We start from the raw sequence: 17,758 nt of genomic DNA, 5'->3' as shown, positions 1-17,758 counted from the left end.
TTTGTATATATAAAACAACCTATCCTTCAGGTACAAGTATAGCTGTCTGTATACGTCTGCCTTTATAGAGAGAGATCTAAACATACATGGACTTTATTTATAAAATACTCAGGCTGTTTGTTTAAGCAGTCAGTAAAATTCAAATGGCTATCCAAAAATTCAAAACTTAATTAATTGTTCCTATTTATAATTCTAAAATTTAATAATGTTCTACTCAAATCACTTTTTTTAGGTGATTGGAATATTAATAACCCTTCATCTTCCAATGTGATTTATGATGAACAGTCACCATTTCACCCATCTTCACATTCTGCTTCCATATTTGAAGAGTGTCGTGTGCCAGTAATTGAAGAATCTTTGATGAGAGTGCAGATATGTGAAAAGGCAGAAGAATTAAAGGACATTGTGCCTGAAAAGAAAAGCACTTTAAATGAAAATCAGTCTGATATAAAACATCAGTCTCTTCTCCATAAAAATGTGAATAAAAGGGATCCACCCAACAGTCATGGGCACAGTGATAAGAAAAATCTCTTGAAAGTAGAAAATGGTGTCACACCAAGAGGCAGATCTGCTAGTCCCAAAAAGTCAGCCAGTCGATATTCAGAGGAACATTTAGAAAAGATTCCCAGTCCTCTAAAAAATGACCCCAAAAGAAGACCCAGAGATCGATCACTCAGCCCCAGGAAAGGAGAGAATAAAAGTAGTCAGATCAGCACCAGGGCAGCTTCTGGACAAGATCATTGCAGAAAAAGCAGAGGACAGTCTTCAAGCCCAAAGAAGCAGCAAAAAACTGAAGGAAGCAAAGACCAATCAAATGCGAACCAAAGAGTAGGGAGCCATGCTAACAACAATGCTGAGCAGATGTCAGATGGGAAAGAAAGATCAGGTGTTATCAGGAAAGGTACAAATCAGAGTCAGCCTGGAAAAAACAGAACCAGGTCTCCAGAGAAAAAAAGCAAGAGAATGGATGAAAAGTCTCTTGCATCCAAAAAGACAAATAACACTACTAGTAGAGCTATATCGGAAAATGAAAAAGGAAAGCAAGCAACCTTAGTAGAAACAAGTTCTAGTAAAGATAAAATAGGAGAAAATATCAAAATATCAGAAAAGAAGCCAAAGCAGGAACCTGAAGAAAAAATGGTTTTAAACAAAATAGAAGATCACAAAAGAAAAGAACTAGAGGCAGCTGACAAAAACAAAGAGAGCGGAGGGTTCAAACCTGAAAGCGGTTCTCCAGCTAAGAAAACACCAATAACTCCAGGGCCTTGGAAGGTGCCAAGTGCAAGTAGAGCCACAGGCACTACTGGTGTGGCCGAGAAGCGACTGTGACCTTTAGTATAAAACAAAGAAAAAAAAGTTGTAATCTTTTCCTACTAAAAAGCAGTGTTCCCCTCCCCGCCCAAAATCATTTTTTTCAGGAATTCTGAAACACACCTAAGAAGTACATTTTAATTTGAGCATCAAGTTACGTAGGCTGCATGAAGGGCCTGCAGGATTGCTTAAGAACCCACTGTCCCTCTGGCTGGCTGCCTGCCTTGCGCTCAGGAAGGAGCCGCACCCACGGGCTCATCAGACAAGCCCGGCTCAGGCCGCCCAGCTCGTCTTCATGGGTGTCTGAACAAATGACATGTTGATATTCACAACGTGGTCACAACTCACTTTATATTTGTGCCAAGTTATCTACTGTATCATGTCTATTTTATCCTTCTCACTCAGATATTTCCACAGTAATGAAAAAACTAGGTTTGGCTTGGAAGTTGATATTCTCAATAGCATGTTGCATGTTTACAGAGAGAAATATTTGAGCCCTTGCAGAAGAAGAGATTGTTAACTCATCATTAAAGATGGCAGTTGCCTCTCCTAACAGCTTACTGATGATGTCCCCGTTTAAAAATAAAACTCCCAAACATCACTACTGGAAAGAAAAAAAAAATGGAGTCAAATATTGACTTTCTTATGGCTGTTTATTTTAATTCAGCCGGATAAGGTATTTCAAATAACTGTTAAAGATGTTATTTACAAATGAATGTTCAAATGAGAAAGCACTTCAATTGATTAAGAGTTCACCTCCTGCTGTGTTATCCAACTCTAATGTGTTATAGCATCTCAGATCACCCTTTTATTTCATTTATTTTATTATGAAACCACAAAGAAGCATGTGGAAATATTGCTTATTGCTATTTGAAGAAAAACTACCAAATTTCTATTTCTGGATATTTTGGTTGAACCAACTACTAAGTCATTAGTCATTAATACATAATACATATTTGAAGAGGGACTTAATCATGAAACCAGTTTCACGGTCCATTGCCGGATGAGGTACCAACTCATCTGGCAGCAGCTGTACAAGTTCGAGTGTTGAGAAGCAGAACCTGTGTGAGACGGGCTCACAAGCAAGTGAGAACAAACGTGGTGGTAGATAGTCCTTGCTAGATCTTATTTAATTTTAATATCTAGCTACATTAACCTATTTACAAACAAGAAAGGGAGAGCAAACATCTGCTTAGCTTGTACAGATTTTCAGAATTCTTTTTTAAAGTCTAATTAGAGATGTTTGTTGGAAGGTGGAGACAGTTTTTAGCTCCATAAAATAGATCCGGGTTTCTCAGCCCCCGGAAGCAGCATTCAGTAGCATCTATAAATAAAGGAACATTCTCAGAATAAAACCATTTTCTGGAGTATTTGAACACACTTGTTCTGTCACCCTGGGTTCATCTTGTTATTGTGAAACACATCATGTCCAGGTCCTTCCCTCTCAGAGTCTGACTGTGAAATTCTTTAATATAACAACTAAATCAGCCCCTGTAGATAAGACATGCTTCCCAGAGTGAGATTTCTGAAATCCCCTTTTCATCCAGAACTATATTTACCCACCTATTGTAACTACTTGAATAGAGAAGAATTAGAAGGCTTGATAAATGCTACGAATTTAGTATCACAGAAATGATTTATTTTCCCTATAGTCCACAATTAGTGATAAAAATCCAATTTTTATTGTTAACTGCGACATAACTTTGATGTCATCTGTTGTCAGTCTGATGTGGCTCTTTCCTTTCTAAGTAACCTGTCACTGTACTGATTCTGTACTGACTTAGCAATGTGGCCTTGGAATGCTAAGCAAAATATGGATGTACTGGTTGTAAATGTTTATATATTGTACAGTACCTTTATATATACACTTGAGGTTCTGATTAGAGAAAGAGACCTGTAAATCGCTCGTTATTTTTTATATAGATATTAAAAAAAAAAGAAAAACAAAAATCAGTTCATGGCCTGCATTTCTTTTACTGTCAGGTTTATGTAATGTTGCTTTTTCTATTTGTGGAGCTAATTCTCATCATGGTCTGAGTCCTCAAATAGATTTTTATCCCTACAAGTAACAAATATTCAAAGTCCTACAATCAGAAAGACTCTTACAATGATGACTTTACCTGTATAGCTATACTTATCTATATGTAAAGCTCAAAATTAGTTTGAGTTGAATATCATTATACCTACTTAATACCTTTCACTGTAAGGAAAATAGCTTTGCATAAATAATTTGCTACCCCCAAAAAATCCTTTCTTATACTGTCAGGGAAAGAAAAGGACTTGTCTTATTGGAAATTGTCATCAGACATTTCTAATGGACATAGCTGTGTAAGTCCAGTTACCACAAGGTCACAAACTCTATTTCATCAGACTATGGCATTTCACATTATTTTTAAATCATTTTATTTACTCTAGGTTGTACTTGTAGAGTGAAGTATTTTGACTTGATTTCACTGAAATTCTTGGAACGAATAATGCCTAAAACCTAGTTCAAGACCATAGTTAACTGAATACTCTTGAGGAGAAAAATTAATTCCCGCCTGCCATTACTGAACTCACACTGAAAATAAACTCCAAACCCCGAGCCCCACAATGGAGATGTGTGTTGTAGCAAAGCCTGCAGAGTGGCAGCAAAATCATTTTGTTGCTGTTTGAGTGGACATATTTTCTTATTGGTCGTAACAGCAAACAAGTTCTGGGATGCTATCACGTTGTCTCCCTAGAGAGATTAGTGAGTAAGAGCCTATAATAGTGTCTTCTAACCCCCGTACATTAAATTTCTGGGGACAAGTAGCTTTTGCACAGTCAACTCCTATTTCAGAAGTCTTGGACACAGAAAAGCATGTGGCTTTTTATTTCTACCTGAGCATACCTTGGTTATTTCCTTTTTTAATAGTCAGATATTCTCATGTAGAAAAAGTCAAATGCTTTTCAAGGTGAACTAATGAAGAGCTTCATGTTTAATGTGTCCAACATTCAAAAAGAATTGGGTTTTAAGAAGGCAAGAACTACTCAAATTAGTTAAACTGTGTGACAGTCTTAACTACCGACCTCCACAGAGATGTGTTTAAGCTCGAGCTTAGTCCAGAGTGAGCTCCAGGAACTAAGGAACACTGGTGTAAACAGACTTCAGTCACGAAACGAGATGATTCAGTCTGGCGTGAAGAATATATCAGAGCAACTTCTTACATCATCCTGGCATGCTCCAGTGCTAAGAACTACTTGTGCTTTTTAAACAATAACAGATTTGTTTATTTAGGCAGCTCTTTACTGCTTATGCTATTAAGGCTTATCAGCAATACAATGACTGGTTTAAAGCATGCCATAATTATGACATGAACTCTATAATCTTTGCTTCAGTTGACTGAATTAGTTTAAGATATCCATTAACTTGGATCTGTTTTTAAAGTTTCTATGCAAGTAGAGCCTTAAGGGTAAGAAGGAAGTATGAAGGCTTATCGAGAGTAGAATTTAGTAGAGTTGTGCCAAAGAACTCTGAACCTTTCTCACATACACATTAAAATACAAAAACATAGCTAAGTGCTTTAATTTAGCCTGAACCTATATTTTTCCAAAGAATCCTGTGGGTATTTGTCTATTTTACAATGTTTGCATTAAAGTCAAGCAGAACTATTAGCAAATGTTTATAGCAAATCAAGAGGCTTATTTTGTACTTAATAAACAACAACTATTTGTTACCTTGAGTCATACCTTACTACAGCATATAGGCTCAGGGTGTGCTGCAGGAAAGGAATGGAATTATTGCACATTTATGAAATTCAAACTTCATCGTTCAAGATGGGCACCAATAACCACAAGAAGCAAAGAATTACTTTAAATGACCAAACTAGTCAACAGCTGTATAGATGAGATTAAGTTTAATGAATTTACTTCTTGATAATTCCAAATCATACACTATATTTGGGAGTAAGACCCATTTGGCCCATTATGGAGTGTGTAGACTAAAAAATTTTGAAAATGAATTTCATTAATTTGAAAGAAGGTTATTTTTACAGTGCACAGGTTCACTTACCTCTAGATACAATGAACCAAAATTAAAAACACAGACCCGTAAGCTTTTACTTTGGAGGACATCCTGGTATTTAGAACTTTTCTACTTGTCTCTGAAAGTTAAGAAAACCATACCCCAATTAGGCAAGTATTTGGTTATTCAACTTTTCAAAGTGTTTATATTATACATGAGGCATAATGTACCTGTTTAGGAAGTCTGAAGTCATACCTCCATAGTGACTTTAGGAGATAGAATTTTTCCCCATACAAATTATAAAAGTAGCTGAACAGGTATTTTTCTTATCCATCTATGGTTATTATTATTTCAATTAAATGTATGTATGGCCTTATCTAGTTCTATTTTTACATCTTGGTTTATTTAATTTCTCAGTAGCAGGTAAATGTTAAAGTATCACGCCTTTTGGGAGATCAAAACAAAAGTCCAATCTCCTAGAAATTATTATACAGGAATAAGTGAAGCACTGAGAGTACAACTCTTCCATCCTAACAGAAGAAGAAAAAAAAAACCAACTACATAAAGAGTAAATTACTTGAGGTCTATTCTTCATTTATTCTATGAATTTATATTACGTACCTATTATGGGGTCAGGTACTCTTCTGCATTCTGGGGACCTAGGAGTGAAAAACAACAACAACAACAAATTCCTGCCTTAAGGGACTTATATTCTAGTGGGGAAGGACAGAAACAAGTAGGCAAAAAATAAACAAGATAATCAGATTCTGATAAGTGCCATGAAGGAAATGAACAGGACCATATATAACTGATAACAAGGAAAGATGGGGAACAATTTTAACTCAGAGAAGGTCCTGCTAAGGAATTGACAGCTGAGAAGCCATTCAGGGGAGAACTTAAGAAAACGTATTCCAGGCACAGTCTGAGATAAGAAAGAACTTGGTATAATGGAGGAACACAGGGAGGCCAGTGTGGCTGTCAGGTACTGAGGAGGGGAATTTGGAAAGGGAAGCAGGCGTGATAATGAAGGGCCTTGGAGGCCAGCATAGGGAAAGCCAGGAAAGATTTAAGTAGGAATGATATAGTCTCCATATTTTTAAGCTCACTCACGTGGCTGTGGAGAACCGACTGCAGAGGCAAGAATGGGAAGGGAAGCACAGTAATCCAGCTGAGCGCAAAGGAAGCTCATTCTGTTAGCAGTGGAAACACAGAACCAACGTGACTGGCTGGTAGATTAGATATGGAAGGAAAGAGAGGAACCAAGAATAAACCCTAAGCCTTTGGCTTGAGCAATTGAGTAAACTTTTTTCTATTTACTAAGGTGGGAAAAACATTTACTCTCCCACCTCAGACAACTTAAAAAAAAAAAAAGGAAAAATATATATGAAAAAATGGGTGTTAGATAACAGGCAGTAAAAGATAGTGGAATTCAATGAGGTGAGCCCCATGATTGCCCCAGATTACTCAGAGGCAGTTTCTAGGCTGTGGTGTAGGAAGGGGGAATCCAAACTGAACCAAGCAGCCTTGCTGAGTTGAGGTGAGTGTTAAGAATTTGGGGCGGCCACGACAGCTAGAATTGGCAGGCAGAGTACCAGAGAGAAGACAGCTGCATAGAGAGGAGAGGACAGCTGCAGAGAGGAGAGAGCTCCAAAAATGTGCAGAGGTTTCCTTTCAAGTTTTCAGGTGAGTATTGATCAGCACAAGGAAATACTCAACAGGGAAAGAACCACCAAAAGGAAGCAGGCTAAAAATTCTTGAGCTGGGAAGAGTTCATGTTCCTACAGTTAAACTGGAAAAACCTCATCCCGAACAGGGTATCAGGTAGAGTACTCAGGAGGATTTTGCTTCAGTTGTGGAGAAAAGTAGCACCAGAGTAAAGGCTGCTCTGGCCCACCTAACAAAGCTTAAAAGCAAACCTTGAAATGATCAAACTGTTTTCAAGTATCTTAACTGCATTCTAAAACAAAGCTCAACAATATTTAAAAGAATACACACACACGAAAACCCAACACCCAACAATGTAAAATTCACATCCATTAAGAAATTACTAGGCATGTAAAGAAGCAGGAAAATATGACCCAAAATGAGGAGAAAAATAAATCAACAAAAACAAACCCCAAAATAACACAGATGATAGCTGTTATAATGTTCTTATTCACTATTTCTATTATAAATATTATGAAAACAAGATAGAGAAAAGAAACACATGTTAAAGAGAGACATGAGGATACAAAAAAATGAAAAAGCAATATCAAAATTCTGTAGACAAAATACATTGGGTAGGATTAACAGCAAATTAGTGCAGAAGAATAGGTTAGTGAACTTGAGGCACAGCAATAGAAATAGTTGTCCCAGTCTTCTGTCTTTAATAGAAATTAAAAACAGAAGACTGGGACAATGTACAGAACATCAGTAAGGTGTGGGACAACTTCAAGCACCCTAATAAACATGTGGAGTCTCAGGAGGTGGGAGACTGGGGTATAGAAAACTTATTTTAAGAAATAACAGTCAAAAATTTTCCAAATTTGATGAAAACTAAAAATCCAGAGTAAGTAAGTGCAACAAATCCCAAGCACACACACAAATAATGAAGACAACTACACCAATGCACATTATAAGTAAATAGCACAAATTCAATGAAAAAGGTAAAAACCTTAAAAGCAGCCAGAGTTAAAAAAAAAAACATACAGAAGAACAAAGATGACAATGACAGCAGACTTCTTGTCAGAAGCCATGCAATCCAGGAGGCAGTAGAGCAGCAACATCTTTAAAACTAGAATTTTATGCCCAGAAAAAACATCTTTCAAACATAAAGATTCAAAAATCTTTCTCAACAAGGTAGGCCTATACACCTTGCTAAAAAGATTTTGGATTTTTACCTTCAAAGTAATACTAAGCCATTAATAGATTCTAAACGATGAGACTGAGACTTGCATTTCAGAAAAGACACATTAGCTTTTGAGATGAATAGGTGGGCATGGGGGAGAGGGGCAGAAAAGCAGCATCTTGTTCAAAAACAAAGGATGTTGACTTAGATGAGGGTGGTGAAAGTGGGAATGGAGAAGAATGGACTGATTAGAAAAATATCTAGAAGATAATTATTCAGACTTGATGACTGGATGAGAGGTATGAGAAAGGCAAGAGTGAAAAATGATTCCCAAGTTTCCGACATGAGCAACTACCTATACAGTTAATTTTACCCACCTGAAAAATCATTTAAACCAATTATACACCATCAAAACTATAACCGAAACAACTCACAGGAGTAAACTATTCTGAATACTGCATTTACACTAAAGAATTCACTGTGTAAAAAATTCAAATAAAAATAGAACAGTGGTTTTCTTTTGTAGGAGAAAAAGATAAAGGCATCAGCTTTCTTCATCCGAAATCTGCACTGAGCAGTTCAATCCTGGATTTGAGATAGCTGCTCTTGTTCCTTATGGAAAATAGTTAAAGCATGATTTCTATGAGCCCTCTGTTGAGATACTGAAGTGCCTTTACAGATCAGTTCCTTCCAAAGGTAAATCACTATAATGGGGTTTTACTTTTTAAAAAGAATTGTAACTCTCACGCAGTATTTGGAATGGCTGCAAATTTTTGGTAATCTACTTCTAGTTCAGCAATGTTGCCCCCTTTGTTTCTATCTTCACAGTTAGGAATCTATCAGCAAAAGATTTTTAAAGGGTTTTAAACAGTAATTACAAATGTTTATTGTGGAATTATTAAGGGCTACGTACTTTATGCTACGTTAAGTACCTTACATGATAATCTCACTTAACCTTAACAACACTATTAGGTAGTTATTATCCTTATTAAACAGGTAAAGAAACTGAGATGCAAAAATGTTAAGTAACTTGCCTTAGACTGTGAAGCTAATAAGTAGCAGAGCCAAGGATATGAATCCAGAAAGGTCTGACCTCAATTCTTGGACTTAAGAAATTCATCTTTAAACCTCAAAAATCTTCCTGCATATTAGGATATGTGTAAATGATACACTGATTTTGCATGTACATACTTCACATGTAATAACTAAGTTTCCTAATTATTTCCATTTAAAAATTCACAAAATCTTGTCATTAAAATGTGGGCTTTCAATTTGCCTCGAGAGATTCTTCAAAGTGGGTAACTTAATGAGCAGGAATTAAATGTAGACTATTAGAGTTTTCATTAACATATGTATACGCATGTATGTGTAACAGGGGATACTGATAAGAGAATCCAAATCATCAGTGGCATAGCTTGGCTCAGTACAGACACTGAGGACATGAGATTATACTGAGGGTTAAATACATTGAGTCTCACAACAGATAAACTATGAACACTTCACTTAGTAGTGTGATGGGAAACATAGCTCAGATGATTTAAATGGAAAACAAGATTTATGGTGGACACGGATGAGTGTGCATAGACTTAAATTTCTCATGCTGAATTACATGCCATATGACATGCATGACTCTTTCACCAACAACTATACAGTTATTAGGATTAACTCCAAAATTATAAACTAATTAAAATGTTCTCCATAGTTTAACAGAAAATCACAGTTTAAAAGGTTATTTTTTTCTTTCAACAACAACAAAAAAGCCTAGAAACTGAAATTCTCCAATAAAGTTCTTTTATTCAGGTTCAACCTAAAATAGTTTAAACTTGATCTCTCTTTGCTAGAGAAATGAAATTTCCAATTCTATAGACTGTAATAGAAAAGTACTGAATTTGCATATTTCCAATAAAGGATTTTGCTTCATGCTTTGGGCATCTGCCAGAGTACCCAAAAGACTATTTCCAATAAATATAACTGTCACAGCACTGAAATGCCCAGAATAAATTTCCTAACTTAAAAAGTTGTCCTTAAGTTACTATAACACAACAGTCTTCAGTCTCCTGACTATTCATACTATTTGAAAACCATGAAAATACAGGTTTTTAGCATGCACACCCAGTTGGAAAAGGCTCTGTTCCTCTGAAAACACCATTCGTTAGATTAGGTAGAGCTGAGGGCACCTCTCCGTGTGAACAAGCAGGTGGGTGTCTCATGGGTTTGCAGTCATCTCTTTCCTTAATGGGTTAAGCACTGATGCCAGCAAGGGGAGAAAGTCCGGGCACATGACTCAGCTTATGACTTAATTTTCCACAGCTAAGAAAAGAAAATCACCAAAATAGTTAGTTTTATGACAAATAGGTGGGGTTGAGAGGTACACTTACATGTAAACCAAGAACCATTTACATAAGAAAAAAGTACCAACTGTGACAACAGCAACCATAGAACATCATAGAGAAAAAACCGTTAACAATTTCCAGGATCAAAAAAGATATACTGCAGTTCACGGGTTTTTGGTTTTCATTCATTCTGCCTCTGTACATTTCCCTAGATCAGAGGCCAACCCAGCCCATGCTATTAAATTGACATGAGATTCAAACTTGATTTTTTTGTTCCATTCAAGAGCACGATCTATTGTACTTGCATAAAATGAGAAAACCTAAGCTGAATGTCTATTTCAAATGTCTATTTCTCTACCTCAAGAGTTATTTCCGTGCCAGTCCCTCCCTCCCTCCTTCCACCCTCCCTCTCTCACTTTCTCTCACACACACACACACACACACAGTGGGAAGAACAAAGATTACTATATACAATAAGTTTTAAGACTAAGGCAGATGCTACAGAGTGATAATCACACTTACTCTTATATTAAATCCTAGAAGATCACTTATAACACCTGAGACAGCAGAAAGGATAACCACTCGTGTGATATTGTAGATCAAGGGATTCATTGTCAGTCCATAGAGTCTAAATGGTGTGTCCAGCTCCTACAAAAACATGAAAGAACTGAGATGAAATACATGGTTTCATAATAGCCACCAGTGATTTTTCGACTGTTTTTTTTCAGTCTTGGGAGAGGATGATTGCTTAAAACCTCTTCCCTTACCTTCAAAAAACCTGTAATGAGAGGAAGCAGGGGAGGGATAAATTTAGAATTTGGGATTAACAGATACAGACTATTGTACATAAAATAAACAACAAGGACCTACTGTATTGTACAGGGAACTATGTTCAATATCTTGTAATAACCTATAATGGAAAAGAATCTGAATATATATATCACTTTGCAGTACACCAGAAACACTGTAAATCAACTATACTTCAATTAAAAATAATAATTTTAAAATTAAAAATTAATTAATTAATTAATTAATTAATGCCTGTAGTGAACTCTCACCTACTTTTCCACTAGCTAAGTTTTTAAAGGTGGATCCAAGCAATATGCTATTTGTGATTTTTTAATGTAATTTTAAAACGTGACAGACATCAGCAATCACTAGAACTTGGGTAGTAAGTTGGGAAACTTTTTCTCATAGAGTCATTAACCCCAAACTATCAAGTTGGTAGTTTGAATCTACACAGCATCTACCTGTTACTAGGGTCCTCTCCAAGAAGTACAGCATTGATTTAATGAAATGGTAGTAAAAATGTATCACAGGGTATTACTTACTTTCAACAACTTGGTGGATAGCTTTAATACATTGTTTACTAGAGTAAGCTGTTCTTTCTTATTTGGCTTTTTTTCCATTTTAAGATATAAATTAATCTAAGGGAAAGAATAGAGATTAGGGCAAATGTCATGGAAAAGATAGATATATATATTGCATTCAACATGGCAGATTTTGAGGTCAATGTTTTCAAGTAAAATAAATTTCAAAATTCCAGTAGCTATTTCTTCAGAGCACATATGCCACCTACCCAAACCCCCATCCCTAATCAGTCACATATGGCAAAGAAAAGCTGTTTAGTGAAGAAAAAATAACAATGAAGCAATTTATCAAAACAATGCGAACTTTTATATTAATTATAGCAATTAAAATGTAAACTCCTTGAGTTCAAAAACTATATCTTATTCTTCTTGGTATCCCCCAAATAATCTAACATCCTCATTAAACATTCATGGAATGGAAAAAGATCGCTGCTTTTAATTTACTAATCCCTTGTTTTTCCCCTTATGGTAAGAATTCGCCACTATAATTCTAAGGCAAAAAAAAAAATCTAGTGATATTAGGTATTTTTATTTAAAACTTATGGATAAACATGAAATTAAAAACAAACAAAACCAACTCTATACTACTCTGTATTTATAAGAAACATTTCTCAATTGTAATATATACTCACATACTAAAGAGCAAGTATTTTCCAAACACTGAATGTATTCAGTGTTTGACTGATTGAGAAGAAAGTCAAGAAGCTTATTAAACATCCTTAAATGACAGGTACTCTAAAGATCTAATACTTGACACAGAATATGAGATTAAAAGTATGCTCCATTACCACCAACAAAAATAATTTTTATACTATGAAGTAGCACCCAATCCTGGGAGCAGGTGGGAAAGATAATACCCTCATTTTATAAAGAGGAAACAATTATATAGTTGCAAAGTGACTTGTAAGGTGTAAGGTCATATAGCTAGAAAGTGACAGAATCTAGACTCAACCCTGAATCTTCTGCAGAAATCTTATTATACCATCTCTAACCACTGAATCAAACTGTCAAGGACCAATCAATACCTGTTCAGTAAGTAATATTGAGACATTGCTGTATTTCTTATTGGTTTCAGACCCCAGTGAAGCTAAGCGCAGTAAGAAAAGTAGTAAAGCTGATTCCCAGATCAAAAACTCCCAATTATAAGCATCATTTAGGAAAGTTTTATGTCCCCGGAGAACCTATGAAAAGGACCAAAAAAAAGTTAAGTTTTTCACTTGTCTTAAAATCTGTAATTACTCCTTTACTCTAGAACTTTAAAAACATTTACAAGATACCAATATTTTAATACCCAAAGTAGGAGACTTTTAATACTCATAAAGTATTATCTATTCAATTAGTAATTATGTATTTCTCTAAGTTTCCTAGATTTTCTTCTTTGCATGAGAGACAGCAAGGGTCTGGAAATAACAAGGGAAGAAAACATAATAGAATAAGCGAAATAAGACAAATGTATTTCCAAACTCTTTAACCACAAGTGTGCCCACTCACAATTATATGGTGACCATTTTTCAAAGTAGGGTTGGCCAAAAAGTTCCTTTGGTTTTTAAGTAAAAATAAACGACACATTTTTCATTTTCACCAAGAACTTCATTGAACAATGTATTCACCCTTTTGTTCCACTACCTTCTGCCATTTTTCAGGCAACTTCATAATTCCATCTTCCCAAAACTTTTTTATCTTTTTGAGCAAAGAACTGTTCTAGGTGCCTTTTACAGTCTTGCAGGGAATTGAAATTTTTTTCCATTAAGAGAATTTTGTAAAGACCGAAATAAATGGAAACCCGAAGGTGCAAAGGTGCAATGTCTGGTGAATGTGGCAGATGAATCAGAACTTCCCAGCCAAGCCGTAACAGTTTTCGCCTGGTCATCAAAGAAACATGCGGTCTTGCGTTATCCTGATGGAAGATTATGTGTTTTCTGTTGACTAATTCTGGATGCTTTTCATTTAGTGCTGCTTTCAGTTGGCCTAATTGGGAGTAGTATTTTTTTTTAAGAATTTGAATATTTTATTATTAAACTGTTTCTTATTTTCCTGCAAGGCTGTTGCTTTACTGTATAAAAATAGCACCAGCAAACACAGTATATTGCAAAATTAAGATAGTAATGTTCTTTACTGGACACTATACAACTAACAAACTTTTCTCCACTGCCATTTATTTCCAGGGGCAAGTTCACTGAGTATTTTGACCCAAATCCAGGGATGGCTGTAAGCAAGTTACAATATTATATAAGGTTAAGATAACAATGTTATCCTTGAATTACATACTTTTTATAACTAGTTTTACCACAGATAATTTCAGGAATTCTGAGTATTATAACTGGAGACAAGCCTAAAAATCACAGGGTGTTGTGAAAAAGATGCATGTGTTTATCTGAAATCATTAGGAAGTTAAGGGGTATTTTCTTCAGGCAACATTGTTGCAAGTAGTTTCTTTTGCTAAAAGTTGCTTTTTAAAAATCTATCCACCACTAATTTAAGACAACTATGCTAGATTAAGTTGTTTCAAACTAGTTTATTTAGGGGTTCCATTTTCACTCCTCAATGGATTTTATGCATATCTCAGATGCTTCTTCACTCATTAGTTCATCTAGTTCTGAAGGGTTACTGAGTGTCATCTTGATCAGCCAACCATCTTCATAACAAGATTTGTTGACAAGTCCTGGATTTTCTGCTAGAGCTTCATTAGTTTAGTTACTTCTCTTGATAGAGGAGAATAGAGTTCACTAGCAGCTTTCCCACTTTCCAAAGCACCAAATTCCTCCTGTTTGTTCAATTTTGTCCCAACTTCAGGCAGACTACAGTAAACAACATCTCCCAAAGCTTCCTGTGCAAAATTGCTGATTCCCACTGTTCCAACACCGTTTTCTGTTGTTACCCATTCATGTTTGTGAATTTACGACCCAACAGCAGAGTGGGTCCGGTGCGCAGCGCCCGGATGGCACCCGCCCGCAGGCCCCAGGGCCGCGGCAGGCAGGGAGCGTTGGGCACAGGCTGCAGACCGCAGCCCGCACGCTCCGCACCACTCGCAGCACCATGTTCGCAGGGGTGCTGGGAGCAGTACTTGTTGGAATTAATCGTTTGGTTTTCTGGAAGGAGCTCATAATAGAGGACTCCCTTCCAATCCCACCATATACACAACATCACCTCCTTTGGATGAAAACCGGCCTTTGGTGTGGTTGGTGGTGGTTCATTTCGCTTGCCCTACGATCTCTTCCATTCCACATTATTGTACACTATCCACTGTTCAGCTCCTGTCACAATATGTTTTAAAAATGGAACATTTTCGTTACGTTTAAGCGGAGAATTGCATGTGGAAATACAGTCAAGAAGATTTTTTTTGCTTTACTTACGTGAAACCCAAACATCAAAACGATAGACATAACCCAGCTGGTGCACATGATTTTCATTGCTCAACTTGGATATTCTGAGTATGTCGGCTATCTCCTGTGTGGTATAATGTTGATTATTCTCAATTAATGTCTCGATTTGATCACTATCAACTCCAACTGGTCTACCCAACCACGGAGTAACGTCCAGAGAGAAATCTCCAGCACAAAAACTTCACAAACCAGTTTTGACATGTTTGATCAGTCACAGCACCTTCTCCATATACTGCACAAGTCTTTTTTGCATTTCATTTGTGATTTTACCTTTCTTGAAATAATAAAGCATAATATGCCGAAAATGTTGCTTTTTTTCTTCCATCTTCAATATTCCATATTCAATATGGTTACACAAAAATTCACCAGTTTTGATGTTTTTTTAAAATGCAGGCTGACATGACAGCTGTCACAATACAATCTAATGAAATTGTTTCAAATGAAGTTAGACAACTAAGCACTACTAGAGCCATCTTATGGAAAAAAACCAAACAAACTTTTTGACCAACCCAATAGTAAATTTGCATTTGACTAACAGAGCCCCCTAAAACATGCAGCCCATCCCGCTGGCATGACTAGAAAATCCTGAGGATCAGCTCTTTACTCCATTTTAGGATCTGAATAACAACAGCAGCAGCCACCAATTATAAAATGCCTATTATGTGTCAAGTTTTCAGGTAAAAGTTTTTGTTTTTTACAAAATTTTTTTGTTGATTGCAATGTAAAGAAGTTTACTTAAGCAAGCCCAAGGTAAAATGAGATTTATTGAAAAATATACAGAGACCCCTCACAGAAGCTAAATGCAGGCCTTTGAAAATCAGGGAGTCAGCAGGTAGCTGCCCTCCCAATCTCCCACTAGGGCCATTTAGGCTCCCCCCTCCACTCCTCTCAGCTAATTCCACTGCCTTGCAAGACCCTTCTTTACTGCTCCCCCCAACTCTGACTTGTTTCCAATGCTACTGTCCCCAGTGATCCCTTCTGACCTTTCTTCTGCAAAGTCCACCACTGATACCTCAGGTTTTCATTTCTAATTTGCAAAAGAGGGAATACATTTAGTTTAGTCTGGGTCAGGTATTCACCCCAGCAAGTTACTTACAACTAAGGGGTGGGGGGGGAGGGCAGGGGGGAGGAAAGTAACAACTAATAGCAACCTAAAAGTGCTGAAAGTAACTGGCAACCTAGAATTCTCTACCCATTAAAAATATCCTTCAAACATGAAAGTGATAAAAGACATTTTCAAACAAACAAAAACTGAGAGAATTCATCACCAGCAGATTCTTCAAGCAGGCAGGAAATAATCCCAGAGAAAAACACAGAAATGCACAAACTAATGAAAAGTAATGGAAAGGGTAAAAATGTAGGTAAATATAAATGAATAATTAACTACAAAAAGCAATAATAATTACATCTTATGGGTTTAAGATATATGTAAAATTAAAATGAAGGACATGTGTAACACAAAAGTGAATGGGTTAAAAAAAAAAGTGAATGGGTAAATGACATAAAGTGTTGTAAGATCCTAGCATGGTAAATTAATAATTTTATTAGACTGTAATAAGCTAAGGATGTATGTTGTAATCTCTGAGGTCAACAGTAGTAAATATATATATATATATAAAGTTAACAGAGAGGATTAAATGAAATATTTAAAAATATTTGATTAATAAAAGATGGCCAAAAAAAAGAGAAAAGGGAAAATTAACAAATAAACCAAATAGGAACCAAATAATATTTGTAGTTATAGTAATTAAGTTTAACTGGGTCAGACATTCCAAATCACTAAAACTGGGAGGCTGGATTAAGAAACAAGCAAACAGGAGCAGGATTGGAGACAACATAATGGAGTAGAAGGACCTTGAGCTTACCTCCTCTCACAAGCACATCAAAATCACAACTAACTGCTGAACAACCATCAGTAAAAAAGACTGGAAGCTACCAAAAAAAAATATTCTACATTCAAAGACATAAAGAAGAAACCACAGTGAGATGGTAGGAGGGGTGCACTCATAATATAATCAAATCCCATACAACCTCAGTGGGTGACCCACAAACTGGAGAATAATTATATCAAAGAAATTCTCCCCAAGGAATGAGAGCTCTGAGCCCCACACCAGGTTCCCCAGCCTAGGGGTCTGGCACTGGGAGGAGGAGCCCCAGAGCATTTGGCTTTGAGGGCCAGGGGGGCTTGATTGCAGGAGTTCCACAGGACTGGGGAAAACAGAGACTTCACTCTTGGAGGGCATATACAAGGTCCTCATGCACTGGGACTGAGGGCCAAAGCAGTGACTTCATAGGAGCCTGGGCCAGACCTCCCTGCTGGTCTTGGAGGGTCTCCTGGGAAGGCGGGGGGCAGCTTTGTTCTCTCTAGGATCATAAAAGCTGGTGGCTGACACACTGAGGAGTGTTCATTGATGTGAACTCTGGCTGGAGGTAGACGTCTCACTTGGGATCTTGGCACCAAGGCCTGGCCCCACCCAACAGCCTGTAGGCTCCAGTGCTGGGACGCCTCAGGCCAAACAACCAAGAGGGCAGGAACACAGCCCCACCCA

At 36.7% G+C, this 17,758-nt stretch overlaps 2 protein-coding genes and 1 pseudogene across 12 annotated transcripts in view; 1 reads left to right on the top strand and 2 right to left on the bottom strand.

Annotated features, from left to right (window-relative positions):
• MAGI3 (membrane associated guanylate kinase, WW and PDZ domain containing 3) overlaps window positions 1–3,645 on the top strand; it is a 275,258-nt gene extending 271,613 nt beyond the window's left edge. For 2 of the 3 annotated variants that reach the window (XM_081222384.1, XM_081222383.1), the window contains exon 21: window positions 233–3,645. In XM_081222384.1, coding sequence (XP_081078510.1) covers window positions 233–1,329 — 1,097 coding nt within the window. In that variant the 3' untranslated portion in view covers window positions 1,330–3,645. The remainder of the gene's footprint in view (window positions 1–232) is intronic. The other variant, XM_081222385.1, reaches the window with a different exon arrangement.
• PHTF1 (putative homeodomain transcription factor 1) overlaps window positions 1,237–17,758 on the bottom strand; it is a gene marked incomplete at its 3' end in the record, with an annotated part of 80,119 nt that continues 63,597 nt past the window's right edge. For 4 of the 8 annotated variants that reach the window (XM_081222505.1, XM_081222507.1, XM_081222506.1 and 1 more), the window contains 4 exons: window positions 12,852–13,007; window positions 11,788–11,883; window positions 10,979–11,104; window positions 9,898–10,433 (listed from right to left, as the gene is read on the bottom strand). In XM_081222505.1, the coding sequence (XP_081078631.1) occupies window positions 10,413–10,433; window positions 10,979–11,104; window positions 11,788–11,883; window positions 12,852–13,007 (399 nt within the window). Of the gene's footprint in view, window positions 1,331–5,344; window positions 5,436–5,917; window positions 5,956–9,897; window positions 10,434–10,954; window positions 11,105–11,787; window positions 11,884–12,851; window positions 13,008–17,758 lie in introns of those variants that run through there. The other 4 variants (XR_014014261.1, XR_014014263.1, XR_014014262.1 and 1 more) reach the window with 4 other exon arrangements.
• Window positions 14,165–14,961, bottom strand: LOC308609108 (glycine cleavage system H protein, mitochondrial-like; annotated as a pseudogene). Its single transcript has one exon. The product of its transcript is annotated as a glycine cleavage system H protein, mitochondrial-like (transcript).

This window comes from Mesoplodon bidens (genome assembly GCF_964165515.1).
Source record: "Mesoplodon bidens genome assembly, chromosome: 2".
Taxonomy (NCBI): domain Eukaryota; kingdom Metazoa; phylum Chordata; class Mammalia; order Artiodactyla; family Ziphiidae; genus Mesoplodon; species Mesoplodon bidens.
This window is presented reverse-complemented; position numbering and strand designations above follow the sequence as displayed.